We start from the raw sequence: 18,733 nt of genomic DNA on the forward strand, positions 1-18,733 counted from the left end.
CAATTGTGGAGGTTATGATAAATTAAGACTCATATCTTTTATTCTTGCTCTCTTACTTAAGCTTGTCAAGGAAAATTTAATTTGGATTTAATTCTGAGCTAACCTTGTCAATGATACCTTTTGCAATTGCTCTACCCTTCTACAAGCCTAAATAATATATCATAACAAACCATAGAGCAAGAATTATTTTCAGGTGAATTAATTCAGGATTTATCTTCTTTGGTACGAGACTAAGAAGCTGACCATTCCGTATTTTTGCGTACCTCTCTTTTGCTAGCCATTCTATCCATGCATTGTGAGTTTCTATACCGGGAACATCGCAAACCTCGCTGGATATCCACCCTTAACCAAAAACATCTTTTTTGTGAAACACCTCCTTGACCACAACCAATATATTGAGTATATATTTATTTCGACGGCAAAACAGTGGAATCAAGAGCAAAATTCAGTAAAACATAAGCTTGGGAAGCATCAAAGAGTTCGCAGAAGAAAAATCCGAAGAAGTGGAGGCCTACAGGCAGTAGGCCGGCCGGCTCAACACCCCTAGGCCGGCCGGCCTGCCTGCCCCTTTTCCTCCTCTGTTGGCTTCAATCTTTCACGAGGAGATGCTCCCTTGAATTCCAAAGTTGACTCCAGAGAATTGATAAAGGTTTTGTGCACTCACTCCATCAAGTTATCATCACTTCATTGCTTGAGGACAAGCAAGCGTTCAAGCATGGGGGGGAGGTGGAGTAAGTGCATTGTGTTGCCAACGGTTCTGAGGAGCAAAAAGAAAGAAAGAAAAAAAGAGAAAAAAATGAAATAAATAATGATGAAAAGCTCCTCGGTTCCTTTAGCTTCATTAAACTCCAGATACTTTGAAGATTATTCTATACTCAATTATTCCAACCATGTGCAATCCGATAACAAGGACTTCAGTTGTGCCTTGGGATCAACCGTTGCCATTTGCACATGTCCACCATCCAAAGTGTGTGTTCCATTCTCTCCCTCTCCACAAAGAAATTATTTTCCAATGGTCTTTTTGACGAGTCTTGGTAAATCCATAAGAAGTATTTCTTGTTTTGATAATATCTTGATTATAATATCTTTTGTTAGGACTAACCTTTCCAGAGCTCCAGATAAAGCCTCACACTTATATATGAGAGAAAGAGAGGAGAGAGTTCTAGCAAGATTGAGAGACAAGATGAGCTGAGAGTTTCCATGAGCAAATTGCAATGAGGTTTGAATTATTGATCTTGGTTTAGCATTACTTTTGGAACTTACTTTCTTAATTCTGAGACTTGTTTAATTTTGAGAGCATGTGCTTAATAATTGTGGGGAAGCATTTAACTTGTATCTACCTTCCACATTGAAAAAGCTGGTTACAACTTGAACTATTAACTGCAAAATATTTTTTGGGAGCATTGTGTTTTCTCGTGTATGATCAAGTGCAGGGATTGGACACTGAAAGGCAGCGCTGATTTTTATCAAAGACTTACTCGAGGACGAGCAAGGTTTAAGCATGGGGGAATGTTGGCGCTCCTTAAGTATCCATTTTATCCACTGTTTAACTTTGATAATGGCATGAATTTAATATCAAAATCACTAACCATCCTAACCTCGGCCCAATTATTAGTCGTTTTCACGTTTGCATATATATTTTGGAGGTACTTCGTTTTAGCAGGTTTTTGACCAATTTTGGAGCATGAAATGGCGAGGCCTACGATCACGCGATGACACGAAGAATGACGAAGGCCAAAGCCCGAACAAAGGATCGAAGGCCATGATGATTAGAGGCCTGTTCATGCATATCCACCCTCCAATGAAGCCCAAAAGACAAAGCCCACAAGATAAGATCAAGATACTTCGGGGCTAAGCAAAGCAAAGAGATATTTAAGGAAGGATTTTCCATCCTATCCTTCTCCTCGAAGAAATCTCGAAGATAACGACGTCTAAAGGGGTGCAATCGTGAAAGACATAAACTCTAGAAGATTCCAGGAGGCTTGGGGAGAAAGTTGAGCACGAGCCGGCGAAGGAAAGTGCCAGGCCGGCCGGCCTAGGCCTTTTTTAGGTCGGTTCGACCTCCCCTTTGACCGAGGGTTCCCTGAGGCTATTTAAAGACCCCTCCCCAAGGTTCACAGAGAGATCAATTAGGGAGACGACACCAAGGAGCAGAGAAGATAGAGGGACACCTCTCGGAGAGCCGAGGGTCGTGCTAGTTGTCTAGGGTTTGCCCTAGCCGACGTGGGAACCTTGCAAGGAAGACCACGTCGGAGTTCTGGAGTTAGGATCATCAAGATCAAGGTAGGGCCCCAGTTGTGATCTTGTGATGTACAATCATTCATGGTGAAGTTATTTGTGTTTCCGAATGTTTAGCGACCATGTTCTCCTCTTTCGATTTCGTTCTTTTCTTTGGGTTCAGTTCATCCTAGATCTATTATCGAGATAGATCGCTTAGCATGATCTTGTAGTCATGGTGGCTAGAGTTCATGGCGGAACTACCAAAGGGGGTTCGACTTGCTTCAGGGTATCTTTGTTGAAAGGGGTGGCGTCGTGACAGGCTGTTGCCACTAAGTAGGTGGGGTATCGAGGGATCGGATTGGAGATTTTGGGTTTAAAGAGACTTTTCATTGAGATTCACATCTATCTTACTTCACTTTATCTAGCTAGAACTATAACATATGCATGATCTAGGTGATCTAGATTGGTTATCTCTAACTTTCTCTTGCTACCTTCGGTGTTTGTCGTGTTTTTAGTAGATTAGATTCGTTTTCACCATCTCACACAAAGGAATTTCTATGCTAGTAGATTGTTTCTTGTCTCTTTGGTTCTGTGGATTGATAAACCTTGGGGGAATACTCTAAGGAAAAAGCTACACGAAATCGTGCGCTTGCGGTATATAAATCGGGGGCGCTAAGGAGCGTCAACATACACATCTTCAGAATTATCGAGGCTGAAACAATTCGTCGAAGATTCAAAGAAACCCCTGTACCCTGGTTGTCACAAGTATTCTCATCTTTCTGGTGATCTCAAACTTTTGCAGCTGAAGGCAAGTCATGGTTGGACCGACAAAAGTTTCAAACAACTATTGGATCTGCTAAGAGACATGCTACCTGAGGGAAACCAAGTGGCCGGGTCTGTCTATGAGGCTAAGAAGATAATATGTCCTTTGGGCTTAGAGGTTGAAAGAATCTATGCATGTAAGAACAGCTGTATGTTGTTTTGTGGAGAGTGTGAGGACCTTGACAATTGCCCTAAGTGTGGGTTCGATCGTTTCAAGAGGGCCAAAGATGGCGGAGATAATAATGCTGAGGACGGGAACGGGCCCGAAGAGATCAGAGGTAGAAAGGGTAACAGAGGGGGTCATGTGAGGGTGGCATGGTATTTTCCCATCATTCCATGCTTGAAACACATGTTTGCCACACAAAAGGAGGCCCAACTCTTGCGTTGGCATAAGGAAGGCCGAAAGAAGACAGATGATGGCAAGCTTAGGCACCCCGCAGATGCAGCGTAGTGGGGTAACATTGATGCCCACTTCCCTTGGTTTGAAGATGATTGTAGGAACATTCGGTTCGCTATGAGCACAGACAGTGTGAACCCATTCAGTAACCAGAGTTCAACACATAGCACTTGGCCTGTCGTCCTTTCAGTGTTGAACCTTCCACCCTGGCTATGCAAGAAATGAAAATACTTGATGTTGTCAATCTTGGCCTCCGGGCCAAAGCAACCTGGTGACCGTATTGATGTGTACTTGGGGCCATTGGTTGATGACTTGCAGACACTTTGGAGGCCTGGTGTGGAGGAGGTTTGGGATGAGTTTTAGCGTAAGTACTTTACATTGCACGCCATGTTGTTCACAACCATCAACGACAACCCAGCTCATCGCAACCTGTCCGGGCAGAGTAAAAGGAACGGTGAAGCTTGCCCCCACTGCTTAGATGAAACATGCTCATTATGGCTGAGAAAGTCGAAGAAATTTGTATTCTTGGGGCACCGTTGTTTCCTCCATAAGAAACATCCATACCGGAACATGGACTGTCAGTTTAATGGGGAAAAGGAGGATCGAATGGCTCCTCCGCATGTGTCCAGAGTGGAGCTTCACCTGCAAGTGAAAGACATCAAAACTATTGAGGAGTTACCAAAGAAGACCATCCTTGGCAAAAGAAAGAAGCGAGATGGTGAAGAAGAAGATGGGCAGGGGATGTGGAACAAAAAATCAATACTTTGGGAGCTAGAGTACTAGGAGTTGTTGGATGTGCGTCATTCGATTGACACCATGCACACCAAGAAGAATGTGTGCGAGAGCATGTGTGGAACATTGTTGTAACAGAGGGGCAAAGGAAAAGATCATGAGAATGCAAGGCAGGATCTGCAAGATATGAGCATTAGGCCGGAGCTCTATGCAGAGGAAACAGACACGGGGACAGTCCTTCCCGTAGCTGCAACCACATTGTCAAAGACGGAGCGAAGAGAATTCTGTGAGTTCTTGCATGGTTTGAAAGTACCTTCAGGCTACTCTTCTAACTTCAAGAGGCTAGTGTCGGTGAAGGATATGAAAATGAATTTCCACTTGATGAAATCTCATGATTGCCATGTATTGATGATAGCTCTTCTTCTTGTTGCACTTAGAGGTATCAAGACAGTACTGGTTCGCGAAGCTGTCATGAGCTTGTGCTTTTTCTTCAATGTGATAGAACAGAAGGTGATTGATGTGGAGGCACTGTCGAGGTTAGAGAGAAGGCATTTCGAGACCCTATGCCTGCTTGAGGCTACTTTCCCACCATCATTCTTTGATATCATGGTCCATCTAACAACACATCTTGCAAAGGAGATCTTCTACCTTGGCCCATCTTACCTTCATCAAATGTTTCCATATGAGAGGTTCTATAGCTTTCTGAAATCATTGGTACATAAACGGTCATTTCTGGAGGGAGCCATGGTTCATGGCTATGGTACCATTGAAGCAATGGAGTGGGCCATGGGTTATATGGACCCCCAAAACCCCATTGGTGTGCCTCATTCACGGCATGAAGGTAGGCTTGCAAGTGTTGGGACCTTGGGCAAAAAGTCAATCACTCCGGGTCAAGGTTCCTTCAACAAGGCTCATTTCATTGTGCTTCAATAGACCGACGTAGTGACACCTTATGTCAACAAGCACTTGCGACACCTACGTGAAGGTAATCCTAATCGTAATGAGGCTTGGGTTGCAAAGAAGCACATGCAAGGGTTTAACACTTGGCTCTGAGATTATGTCCAAGAAGCTAGCGCTGCTAAAACCGATAATTTGATAAGAAAACTAGCAGCGGGGCCATTATTCACTATTACAACATACCAAGCATATGATATCAATGGATACACTTTCTACACCATAGCCCAGGATGGCAAGAGCATCTATCAAAATAGTGGTGTGCGTGTAGATGCCATCGACAATGATATGGAGACAGACACATATTATGGTCAGATAGAGGAGATATGGAAGCTTGACTATGTTGGATTGAAGGTAGCCCTGTTTCGGTGTCGATGGGTCAATGGGAAGAAAGGTGTGACCAAGGACAAATATGGGTCTGTTAGTGTTGATCTACGAGTCTTTGGTTACAAAGATGAACCATTTGTCTTCGCCAAGGATGTGCAACAAGTGTTCTATGTACCCGACCTTGCAAAGAAGAATTGGTATGTGGTTATTCCTGGAAAAAGAAGGATAGTTGGGGTTGAAAATGTCGTTGAGGAGGAGGAATACAACCAATTTGACGAAATTCCGTCATTTGACATGCCATATAGGCCCCAACTCTTGGCAAATGATAAAACACCATACTTGTGAAGCGACCATCAAGAAACAATCAATGTACGTAAAGCAAGGAAAAAGCAAGTTTGATGTATGTGGATTGGTGAAATTTGAATCCATTTGTAATATATTGGTGTGGATTGGTGAAATTTGAATCCATTTGTAATATATTGGTGTGGATTGGTGAAATTTGAATGACCTTGTAATATATGATGTGGATTGGTGAAATTTGAATCCATTTGTAATATATGATGTGGATTGGTGAAATTTGAATCCATTTGTAATATATTGGTGTGGATTGGTGAAATTTGAATCCATTTGTAATATATAATGTGGATTGGTGAAATTTGAATCCATTTGTAATATATGATGTGGATTGGTGAAATTTGAATCCATTTGTAATATATTGGTGTGGATTGGTGAAATTTGAATAACCTTGTAATATATGATGTGGATTGGTGAAATTTGAATCCATTTGTAATATATGAGGTGGATTGGTGAAATTTGAATCCATTTGTAATATATGTTGTGGAGTGCTCTCCGGACATGTTCTCCAGAAAATCACAGAGTTCATTCCCCAGAGTTCATCTCCAGACATGTTCTCCAGAAGTTCTCTGTTGGTATTATTGTCAGTTGTCATTGGTAACGGGCATTAACACAACGCCCGTTACCTATTTCTCATTTCACCAGAAGTTCATTTCCAGAGTTCACATTTCTCCTGCATTCCCATAACATATATATACACAGAGTTCATTCCCAGAGTTCACAAAATCACAGAAGCACATAACACAGAACACACAGTTCATTTTTTGAGATCACATAACATATATATTAGCAGGCACACAAGGACAGACAAAAGCAGTGTGCCTCAACCAGTATAGGCTAGGTCAACCTACGACAGTCTACCAACATGTTTCCTCCATCCAGTCACACAAGTTCAGACAAAATCAGTCATACAAAATAGCAGCTGCCTCCACTATGGCCTTGGTCAACCTAGATGTTTCTGCCTCTCGCCATCTTGGCCGCAGCTTCAAGTACGCGCTGAATTGCCTTCTTCTTTGCCTTTTCGGCAGCAAGCTCATCTTGAAGTGCCATGATCCTCTCCTGTGATGCTGCAGCCTTGTTGTGCAACTCCCAGAAGGTCATCCTATTAATAGGGACCTGCAAGATAAAACATTCTCAGAGCACTGCAAAGACAGATTCTGAATTTGACAGCACATTTTAGAGCTAACTAGCACATTTCAAAGACAGATTCTAAATTTGACAGCACATTTCAGAGCTGTCTACCACATTGCAAATATAGATTCTGAATTCACATGATAATTGATAGTTGGTGAAATTCAGTCAAATTCAGAGAAATTAGGCAGCATATTAGTCTGAATATTCAGACAAATTCATTCAATGCATTGATAGTTGCACAAGTTTAAATTCCTTTGCTTTTGTTAGTCTGAATATTTAGAAAAAATCAGTAAATTTAGCCAAATTCAGACTAACATTCAGACTAACATGTTAGTCTGAATATTCAGACAAATTCATTCAATCTTGTGAACTAACATGTTCAGATATGCAACAAACAACTAAAAAGCCAAAATGAACATCTAAATAAACATTTTCAGATAACAAATTCAGTTTGACATTGAATACCAGTTCAATTTTAACCTCCTCACTTCAAAGCACAGAATTTGACTTGCAAATTTATTAGGACATGCTAATTTCACATGATATGTTCAGAGAAATTCAGACAACTTCTGTCAAATTCATGCAAATTCAGGCTAAATAGTACAAAAAGTAAGATAGTGGAGCAAATTTATACTAATTCAGACACACAAAATAGGACTTGGAGCAAATTCATACAGTGGATTACCTCTGACTTCACCTTCCCCTTGTTCCCCTTCTCTATTCCCTTGTACTGCGGCGGGCCTTGGAAGCCCGGCGGCGGCCCGACGTCGCTGCTACCAGAGGAGGTCACCTCCTTCTTGGGGGTGACCAACGCAGCCGCCTTCGCCGGAGTGGGGTTGCCGGAGAAGCCCGGCGGCGGGCCTTGGAAGCCCGGCGCCGGCCCGATGTCGCTGCTATCGGAGGAGGACACCTCTTCTTGAAACCGTCTTTACGACCGCTTCATGGGGGGCACTGTGGCTGGCTTCCCCGTGCCCGACGTCCCTGCGCCGGCCTTCCTCCCGCAGCCACCTTCCCTGCTCCTGCCTTCGTCCCCGCACGAGCCGGAGTGGGCTTCGGCACTTGCGGCAGTTGGGCTTCTTTCTTCTTCCCCGGCACCCACTTGCCTTTTTCCCGGAGTTGCTGGGCGACAAGAGCACGGCGCTTTGCGGGACGACATGCTGCCGGAGATGAGGGAGACAATGCGTATAGGAAGAGGAAGCGCCGGACCCGTCGCCGGAGTTGTCCACAGAGAGGGAGAGGAAGAGACGAGGCGAGGACAGGGAGGGGAAGATGAAGAGACGAGGCGGTTCGGAATCAATTTATTGGAAGATTGGAAGAGGAACGGTCTGCCCACCTGTCTCGGCTTTAAAGGTTAAATACGTTTGTCTCCAGATACTAAACGAACTTACTCGCATAGAGCAATGGAAAGGCTTTTCTTTGTGAATCTGGACGGCCACGGTTCGATTCTGGGCGGCGCCCATATTTTTGTTGAATTTTTTGTTAAAGGTAACGGGTGTTACCATATGCGCGTTACCAAGATGGCAGCGCCATATTGCCTCGGGGCCAGGTGGCAGCGCGGGATTGGCCAAGTTGATATTTGTCCTTTTGATCTATAATTAAAATTTGCAACGGGTATTTCTCCGTCATACTTAATCCAAATTGGATTTTTTTTCTAAATTTTTCTAAAATCACCCTCCTTTCGTTGATCACATTTGTAAGGCCAGAATATATTTAAGAGATTCTATGTCTATGCCTTATCTTGTTACTTCTAAATAGCATATAGAAAAAACATTTGTTTTGCACAACCATAACTTTATAAAACATCGTATTTTGTAATGTTAAGGTGAGAACAAGGTTATGTTCAAATTTGACATGCATACAAGTTCGTACATGTTGTAATGTATGGTAAACTTCAATGTTCAAGTAACATTCCATGGAACTATGTGAAAGATGTAGTCATTTGTACACAATGTATATTCTTCCTTCATCGAATCCATTTGAAATTTTTATGTAAAGTTTAAGGACCCAAATTATGTTGCCACATCAATTTGTAGAATGTTTTGACCAAGTTAAGATGTGGTTAAAATTATTATATCATCTTTACTTTTACAACATTCATCATCTTGTAAATTAAGTTTCATTTTTATTACACAACTATGACTGATGTTATTTTATTCAAATTCTATATGTCAAATGATGAATTTTGGATATTTTTTATGAATTTTTAGGAGCAATTTCCTGGGCTCTAAAATTTGTGGAACATTAGGATTGGGCTGTTTTTCTTTTTGAGTTGTGATCAAACCATATCAGATCAAAGGGTGATCCATGTCTTAGATTGTTACCTATGTTTTTATCTTTCCTGGAAATTTTTTTGTTGAATTTTTGAACTTGAGTACCTTAGGCATTTGAAGGTAGCAAATTTAGTTTGAAAAGAAAATGTCAGGCCCACGCGTCAGCGTCAATGGACGCAGGCGCCATCCGACCCAAAATTTGGATCTCGCACGCGGCCGCTGTGGGCGTCGTGGCCGCTGGCCCCATTAGTCAGCGTCTCCTCTTCTCCTCCTCTCAACCAAATCCATTTGGGTTCCATTTCTCTTCTCTCGTCTTCTCCTCTGCAGCCGCTCTCCTCTCCTCGTCCGCCGTCGCCCTCCTCGCCGCGCCTCGCCTCCTCCTCACCGCACCCTGACTTCTCCCTAGCCTTGCGCTCCTCGTCCGCGCATCTCGCCTCCTACTCCCGGCGCCTCTTCTGCGCACGCCACTCCTCCTCGCGCGCGCTATTGCCCACAACCCGACGGCTAGGGTTTCGACCATCCTCCGCGCGCCGTTGCAGCCCACAGTGGCCAGTTGCGGCTAGGGTTTTGACCAAGAAACCCTAACCCGACCCGACAGCGGCGACGCGGCTCCTGTGGTGACGACGGCGAGGCGGGTCCTGGCGTGACGACGACCCAGCCGTGGTTCCGACAGCCCGGCGACAGCGACCCGGCGAACTCAGGCAACGAGGCGACACGGATCAGGCAACGAGCACGACTACTTCATTTCCGACAGAGGTAAATGCTTGTTCCTCGAATCTGCGGCTTGGTCTAGGGAGACATAGGATTATTCTCCTGGAATTGCTGTTGTCATGGTCAATTTGACTACTTTTGCATGCTACTTTGATGTAGTTCTGGTCAATTTTGGGTAGGATACTTACAGGAACTATTTGCTGTTGTTCAAGTGTGACTGATCATTGAAATTTTGGATAGGATACTTTGCTGTTGCTTTGGGTAGGAATTGCCTATATTAGTTACAGAAACTAGTTAAAAATTGTTCTGCTACTTATGAGAATGGTAATTTGCTGTTGTTTACAGTGAGTTCACATAGGATTAATCTCTTGGAATTGCCTTTATTAGTTCAGCATGACTACTTTGCTGTTATTTTGGTGAATACTACTGTTCTGCATGCAAATAAAAATTATTCCACTATTAGTTTGCATGATATTAATTTCATACTATTTGTACAAGCAATATTTGGTCTACTCATGGATTGACAGGTATGTCACACTCACTATTGAACCTACTTTGGTTAGCTAAATATTGTTGTTCTTCTTTAGCGATGTGGTGGGTGCTAGGCTGCGTAAATCTTTATTTGGGCCAAAAAAACCAACGGAGTGGCATGTGGTATTGTGGTGTATACCCTGTAAGCCCCGGTGTGGTGGCCCCCTCGATGCACGCAAGCTTAGCATCTACCACTGTTTGTAGCTTATTTACCTCTTATAGTTTGCATGCAACGGAATTATTCTATTACATCAGTCTGTTACTTTTGTTAGCTAAACATTGATGTTCTTCTTTAGCAATGTGGTGGGTGCTAGGCTGCGTAAGTCTTTATTTGGGACAAAAAAAAAACCAACGGAGTGGCATGTGGTACTGTGGTGTATACCCTGTAAACCCCGGTGTGGTGGCACCCTCGATGCACGCAAGCTTAGCACCTACCACTGTTTGTAGCTTATTTACAATGTATAGTTTTTTGCAGTCATAATCATACTAACTGATTGCTTTATCCTATTATTGCCAAAAGGCCATCGAATCTACACCTCATTGCTGCTCTGATATATAAGCATTGTTTCACCCTGTCAAAATGGTTAGTACCTATCCCCAATGAGTGGATTTTTTTATTTTTAACCTTTTTTAATAATATTTTAAGTTTAACCCGTATTGGTTTTTATTTGCAGGGCGTAGCCCGTTTGGTCGCGCCAGCCCGCATGGCGCGACAGATAGCCTCTGTCGTGCCAGTGCATGTGGCGCGACAGTGTGGCCACGCTGGCGGCCCGAGCCAGCACTGCGCCGCGACGGCGATGACGTGGCCCTCCCTGTCGCGCCATGAGGGCTGGCGCGACAAGGCCAATGTCCTCGGCCGCCGGCCCCTTCTCCCCCACCCTCCCTTTCCTTTCCTTGCTCCACCCTGACTACAGCGCGTCCAGGGTTGCCGCCGGCTGCCGCCACCCCCCCCCCGATCCCCCCCCCCCCCCCCCAAAATCGGATTTTTTGAGGGGACAAAGTACGGGGAATCATTCCCCACCCTTCCCCAAAGGTATTGCCCCTAATATCTCATCGTTTAACCGTGTGCATTAGTAGTTATTGGTGGGTTTTTTATTAGGGTTAGGTTCTTGATATGAAAAATGGTGGTGTTGTTGATAGTTTTCTCATGATTAGGATTTTAGATGATACTTAGATGGTACTCTGCTCTCAATTTGGACGTGAGGTAGTACGTGCATGCATCGATTAATATGATTTCTAGGATTGAGTGGTGGGGATGTTAATATGAGTTACATGTAATTTTATTCCATAGTTTTAGGAATGTACATATTATATTTTGAGCGCTGGTATATTGTGCTTAATTAGTATATACTTTGTTTCCATAATTATTTTGTTTTTGTTTCCATAAGTATTTTTTTATTTCACATGGCAATTGAATTTATGTATCTGCAGTGCACATGGCAATGAGCGATGCCCGGTACAAGCTGCTTGGTGGTGGACAGTACCCATCCGAGTGTGATGAGGATGCCCCAGTCCCTCCTGCCCTTCCAGTTCCATTCTGTCGTTGTGAACCGGGCAATCAGCTGGCAGAGGTGAAGCAATCGAGGCATCCCAAGACGGTCGGTAGAGCATTCTACATATGCAAGTGGAATGATTCATTGAATCCTTGCCACTGCTTTTTCTTTCAGTGGATCGATGGTCCGGATAAGTTCGATCCTAGAATTCGGCTATTCCCTTATTATCGGTCAAAGTCGTGGGCGTACAATGAGTTTAGACGATGGGTCCCTCCCCCACCAAATCCACCACCTATGACAGAGGAAGAGAAGCAAGAAGCTGCTATATATCGTGTGAACAATCCTCCCAAATGTCATTGCGGTATTCGTGCCAAACTTCAAAGGCCTAATATTGGTGTCCCTCCAAAGTTCACTCCCTTTTTTAGATGCTCGCTAAAGACTAGAGTAAGTGTCATGTAGCGTAGCATTGATTCTTTAATTTTGCAGGAGTAGATGCTCGCTAATGTTATGTGTCATGCAGGATGGATGGCCGGCATGTGACTTCAATGAGTATATTTATGGTCCTAGATCTCATTGGCCGACAGAAGAGGAAGTGTGAGAATTTGAGAGTGGGAAGAAGCCATGGCCATGTACAACTGCTCCTAGTCTTTGATGCAAGTGTGGTATTCTGGCCACAAAAGGCGTAGTTCCTTCTGAGCTTGGCTATGGATATTACTATGGCAATAGCTACGGAGAGTATTGGGTTCGTATATTAACCACAAAGTTGAAACTCCTTATGATTCTGTCATTGTGCTAGTATTTGGTATATTAACATTTCTGAATGTTTGGCTCTCAATAATTTTTCAGGAGGGAAGGACATGTGATTGGGAGTGGTTCAAAGGCCGGTATGAACTAATGTTGCAATTGGGCAGAACAAAAGAGCCTTGGAAATCTCGAGACACTTTAAATAGAAAACTGAAGATAAGGAAGGATTACCAAGTTACTTTGCCCCTTGAGTCATTTCTGTCAGGGCCTGTACTCCAAGACCTACGGCGTGAGTATGGAAAGAAGGCAGCAGAAAAGGCGACTCATGAGTATGGAAAAATGGAGGGAGGATAAGTAAACAACCATCCATTATTAGCTAAGACTTTGGTAGATGTTATAATCTAATAACCCTACTTTTGCCTAGCAACCCTTGGATCTTGAAACAATATTACGAGTATTACATGACATGACCTTGCACCTTATCATAAGAACAACTAGATGGATCTTGAACCAACCATGACAAGATGATCATATTTTTACGAACTAGGATTGTTTCTCTCTCAAAACTCTACTTGTCCTCATACTAGGATTTGGACCACGTAGCAATGCTAATAGATGGCTTTGGTAACACCAATCTAGATGAACTACAAAAACAATTCTTCACGGTGCCTAGTATCCATGAGTGAAAGCCATATTAACATCCTCACTACTCAATCCTAGAAATCATATTAATCGATGCATGCACGTACTACCTCACGTCCAAATCGAGAGCAGAGTACCATCTACGCATCATCTAAAGCCCTAATCATGAGAAAACTATCAACTACGACATTATTTTTCAAATCAAGAACCAAACCCTAGTCACCAAGAATCCCTAATATCTACAAATGTGCACGGTTAAAGGAGGAAAAAATGGGAGCAATACCTTCGGGGAAGGGTGGGGAACGTTTCCCCCAACTCCCCCCCCCCAAAAGGCCGGATTTGGAGGGATCTAGGGGTGGGGCGGCCGGCGGCGACGACCTGCTGTTGCTCTGGTCGGGGAGGAGTGAGGGAAAGAAAGGGAGGGTGGTGGAGAAAAGGTCGGTGCGGGCCAGTATATTGGCCTTGTCGCGCCAGCCCGCATGGCGCGACAGGCTTGTCGCGCCAGTGCATGTAACGCGACAGCGAGGGCCACGTCATCGCCGTCGCGGCGCAGCGCTGGCTCGGGCCGCCAGCGTGGCCACACTGTCGCGCCACATGCACTGGCGCGACAGAGGCTATCTGTTGTGCCATGCGGGCTGGCGCGACCAAACGGGCTACGCCCTGCAAATAAAAACCAATACGGGTTAAACTTAAAATATTATTAAAAAAGGTTAAAAATAAAAAAATTTCCAATGAGTATATAATTATATTACTGATGCAACTTGGTGCATATGGTACAAAATGAGTTGAGAAATTTTAAACTAGTACAAATAAAATTTTGCTAAGTAGAACTTATGTAATACTTATTTTGTTTACACTTTCAGCCTTGCTTTTGTTGCTCTACTGACAACCTGATATATAATATATGCAGTCTGGCTCATCAAAGAGTTCCACTGGTGACAGTGAACCTGTTAACAATGCAACTGATACACAAGGTGCAAATTTAAACAGCGCAGCTGCTTCACAGGCTTACTCATCACAAACTGCTGGGAGTAGCACTCGAGCACGCAAGTCAAGGACACAAACCAAATGGCCAGAGGACAAGGTGACTGCAACTGGACTTGATGAACAAGGTTGGACTACCCCAGATGCTGCAAGGGAAAGATTCGTATTGGTCTGTGGCCTCATTGCTCGGGAGAGGGTGTCAATCAATGTCAAGATTGAGGATCTCACACTAGAAACGAGGAGAGATCTGTTCACTATTTTGGAGGAAAAGCTAGAGTACCCAGCCAATCTGTCCACAGCTGCTCGCGATAAGGCAATTAAGTCAGCTATGAAAGAGATTGCACTTTTGCAACGACGATTCAAGGCCCATTTAAGAGCAGATTTTGTGAGGCAAGATGAGCTTCCCTTTGAGAAGCACCCCTTTTTGAAGCCAGAAGACTGGGAGCAGTTTGTGGAGACAACCAGATCTCCATTGTTCGAGCATGTGAGCCAGGAGATGAAAGAGAAGAGAGCCAAGCACAATAAGCCACAGAAGATGGGAAGAAAAGGTTATTATGGTAAAAGAAAAGAGTGGGAGTTGGAGGATGAAAAGCTAGCTGCAGAAGGAAAGGAGAACCCATGGGAGCAATATCCTGGCCGTTCTAGGCCATATCTGCGGCAAGGTCAGGGCCGACCACTAGTGCAAGCGGGGACATAACATTCACTTCCCCTCTGGTGGCAGACGTAGCAGATAAAGTGAAAAAAATTGCAGCTCAAGCTAGTGATGGTTCTTTCACTGGGGTTAGGGAGAATGATGTTCTTACTGAGGCACTTGAGAATCCAGAGCATCGAGGTCGGGTGCGAGGTGTCTCTAGTTCACTTGGCTGGGGTAAAAGGTTTGGCCCAGAATGTGCTGAAATGTACAGGAAGAAGAGGAGGAGGAGGTCTGATGTAGACAAGGAAGAGATAGTTGGTGAAGCAATCAATAGAGTTATGGAGTTGCTGAGAGTTGCAGACGTGCCCATACCGGATGGACTGTGCCTCACCCAAAGTGTACACAATAGATCTTCTGACAACATAGCTGAGGAGGATGTGCCCATTAACAAGGGGCAAAATGATGGTCCACCTCAGCCGGACACAATAGATCTGCTGACAGAGCCAACTAAGTGCAGTCTTCTGGATGGCAGCGAGTGTGACATGGAGCTCGCATTAGGCACTGTCTATCCAAATCAACAGACTTGCCATACAGTACCGGTACAGAATGGGTATGCAGTGGTGCAACCTACTTATGTGTGGCCCAATGCGAGGCACATTAAACTGCCTATCCCAGTAGAGGATGACATCACAACCCTAGCTGATTCTCTCTTGCAACGCATACAGTGGCCAAGGCGGAGAATCCTTATCCCACCCAGGTCTAGAGATCCAAACTCTGCAGCACCATCAGCTGGTAATACAGCTTCAAATGCAGCTACTTTAGCTCTGCGTCAGCAAAAGCAGCATCAGTAGGACCTGCAGCTCAGGAGCAGCTAGATAGCCAAACTGAGCCCCAGCAGCATCCGCTAATCCAAACTGAGTCCCAGCAGCATCCGCTCATCCAAACTGAGCCCCAGCATAAGCAGCTCAGCCAATCTCCACAGCAGCACAGCGAACATGAGCCTAAAAATATGGAAGTTGGCGCTGTTTGGACTATGGCTAATCCAAAGTACAAGCCTGGTGAGCCTATGTTGTCAGAAAAGGCTTTAAAGTCTGCTGGGCCAACTTGTCAAGCATTGCATGCTTACATCATGAAACAAAGTGCAAATGGTGCTATTGACATTCCTGCAAAGGTGGCTGCATCCTACTTTCATACTGAGGATGATTTAAAATTGGCAGTTGGATTCAATGACTTGTATGACCTTTACAACCTGGATAGTCTGGACATGAGCTTGTTGAGGTGCTGGACATTGTAAGTCCCTTCAAACTAAAATAGATATTCTTTAATTTTTACCAAAAAGCTCATTCAATGACTAAGAAATTGTTTATTTGTAGGAAAATGATGAAACAGGCAGAGGAGATGCACTGCAATGTTGGGTTTTTGGACCCACAGATATTCTCAGCCACACTCGTTCAATACAAGTCCAAAGATGTGATAACAGCAATTAAAAGGGATATGAATCACGACTACGTGGTGGGTGCCTACAACATTGGTAGCCACTGGGTACTAGTGATCATTGCTATGAAGTGGAATGTTGTTTGGTATTTGGATTCTGCTAAAAGTTTTCCATTGCGAAAGTTCAAGGATGTAGTAACTATTGTGAACTGGTAAGTAGATTCTAGGTTTAGGTCACACAAATTCCATCTCTTAATGTTTCTAATGGATATTGCTGACCATGCAGGGCCTATTCAAAGCACATGGAGACAAAGATGAAAAAAAATTCAAAAACCAAACCTAAACTCACGCACAAGACAGATATCATGGTAAGAGTAAGGATTTCCTTTTTAGTGCCTTCATATATATATATTTGGTACTGCCTTAACTTATGTCATTTTGGTACCTTCTTCATGCAGTGCGCTCAACAGCCGTCGGGTAGCTTGTCGTGTGGATTCTATGTTGCATTGAACATGTACGACCTACTCGGTGACATAAATGTCATTAAAAAGGCTTCTGTAAGTATATATATATTGACCCAGCCTTGGCTCTGATCAGATTCTCCATTTGATTTTAGAAACTGAATTTTACTTGTATTCTCAATAATTGTATTATGCAGGATTACAAAGCTACCCAAGAAGTAGATCAAGGAGCACTAAGGATGGTCCAGCGGATGCTCTACGATTTCATTCTTAAGGAGATCATCGACCCAAAGGGCAGCTTCCATGATGAGCCAGCACATGCCGCATGAGTTCATTCTAAATGCTCTGAAACAGTGAACTTGGAACTTGGAACTTGGAACTTGTAACCTATAAATTTAAACTTGCAGTCATAAACCTTGTAACTTGTAACCTGTAACTTCAATTCTTGATGTGTACCTGTGTAGATAACTTTCATTCTTGATGTGTAATCTGTGATGTATATATATGCGCTTGATGTATAATATGTGATGTATATATATGTGCTTGATGTATAATCTGTGATGTATATATCCATGCGCTTGATGTGTGATCTGTGATGTTTGCTGGTGGCCGCCAAATCCTGGCTGATTCCAGGATGCATCCAGAAAACAGGCTAATTTTTGTGGGGTGGCTCAAATATATGTAACGGGCATTAACTAAAGCAGGTTACAACACACGCCAGTTGGATTATGGGTAACACAAGATTGCAACGGGCATAAAAAAATGAGCGTTACATATCGAATACAGTGGTAACGAGCTTGTTCTAACAACCGTTACCAAAACTGACCAGTGGGCCCGCAAAGAGACCCAAGAACCATGGGTAACATGGGTAACATGTATTTGTAACGGGCGCCAAACAACAACGGTTACCTATAAGACATTTTGGTAACGGGCTTTAAGTTTAGGCCATTACCAAAACTGACCAGTGGGGCCAAGGAAGCGACGGTGTTGAAATGGGTATCACTTATTTGTAACGGGCATGGAACAAAGCGCGTTACGTATGTGAGCTTTTGGTAACGATCTTTAGATATGGCCCGTTACCTACCTGACAAACCTGTAACGGCCTTTCAGCAAACCCTGTTACAAAATATGACCAGTGGGCCCGGATGGAAGCCTGGTTACAAGTATAGGTAACGGTCATTTACAGAAAACCGTTACTAATATTTAGGTTTTGTAACGGACCTTTTAGTCTTTGCCCGTTACTCAGTTGCTCTGTGGGCCCATAAAAAAAGCAAGTTTGGGTTATTGGTTACTGCTTTCCGTAACAGTCGTAGATTAATAACCGTTACAAATATGGACAATAGGTAATGGGCACGCGCCCGTTACCTTTACCCTATCATTTGTAACCCGATAATTGTAACGGTTGCGTTGCCCGTTACCTTAGGGGTGTTCGTGCCCGTTACAAATCAAGGTTTCTCACGTAGTGAAATCCAGGAGAAGGACGACGAAGAATTAGGAGGGGCGATCGACCTGGATGATGCAGGAGGCGTTTGTGGAGGTCTCCCCGTGCCGCACCACCACCACCTCCGTGAACTCCTCGTCGCCGCTGGGCACCACCGCCGGGTCAGGCGACATGGCTCGGTGGGTGGCAGCGGCCCCTGCTAGCCTCAGCCTCTGCCACAGCCGCAGACGAGAGGGAGGGTGCTCACCTGATGTGCGGCCATAGTTCATGGCAGCTTTCAGGAAGAAGCCGCAGCGCTGGCCGCTTCTACAACCTAATGCTGCCGGCATTGTGGGATGCTGTGGAGGAATAGGAACAGATGGAACTACCAGTAGCACGCATATTGCCGCTCCTGTTCTTATCGTGCTTGCTGGCCACCCAATAAGTCAATTTGAAACGATTCTTGCTC

At 44.1% G+C, this 18,733-nt stretch overlaps 3 protein-coding genes across 3 annotated transcripts in view; 2 read left to right on the forward strand and 1 right to left on the reverse strand.

The window, feature by feature from the left end:
- The window catches only part of LOC120646486 (phosphoglycerate mutase-like protein 4), a 30,533-nt gene extending 11,919 nt beyond the window's left edge, over nt 1–18,614 (reverse strand). Inside the window, exon 1 of the mRNA XM_039923044.1 lies at nt 18,354–18,614. Within this exon, the coding sequence (XP_039778978.1) occupies nt 18,354–18,614 (261 nt within the window). The remainder of the gene's footprint in view (nt 1–18,353) is intronic.
- LOC120643497 lies at nt 11,561–12,798 on the forward strand. Its single transcript, XM_039919875.1, has 2 exons — nt 11,561–12,389; nt 12,466–12,798. Exons 1-2 carry the CDS (start codon nt 11,889–11,891, stop codon nt 12,541–12,543), a joined length of 579 nt encoding a protein of 192 aa, XP_039775809.1. The 5' UTR covers nt 11,561–11,888; the 3' UTR covers nt 12,544–12,798.
- Nucleotides 15,288–16,628, forward strand: LOC120643498. Its single transcript, XM_039919876.1, has 2 exons — nt 15,288–16,239; nt 16,323–16,628. Exons 1-2 carry the CDS (start codon nt 15,959–15,961, stop codon nt 16,597–16,599), a joined length of 558 nt encoding a protein of 185 aa, XP_039775810.1. The 5' UTR covers nt 15,288–15,958; the 3' UTR covers nt 16,600–16,628.
- Nucleotides 18,615–18,733: the final 119 nt, after the last annotated feature.

The sequence above is a fragment of the Panicum virgatum genome, chromosome 8K (assembly GCF_016808335.1).
Source record: "Panicum virgatum strain AP13 chromosome 8K, P.virgatum_v5, whole genome shotgun sequence".
Classification (NCBI taxonomy): Eukaryota; Viridiplantae; Streptophyta; class Magnoliopsida; order Poales; family Poaceae; genus Panicum; species Panicum virgatum.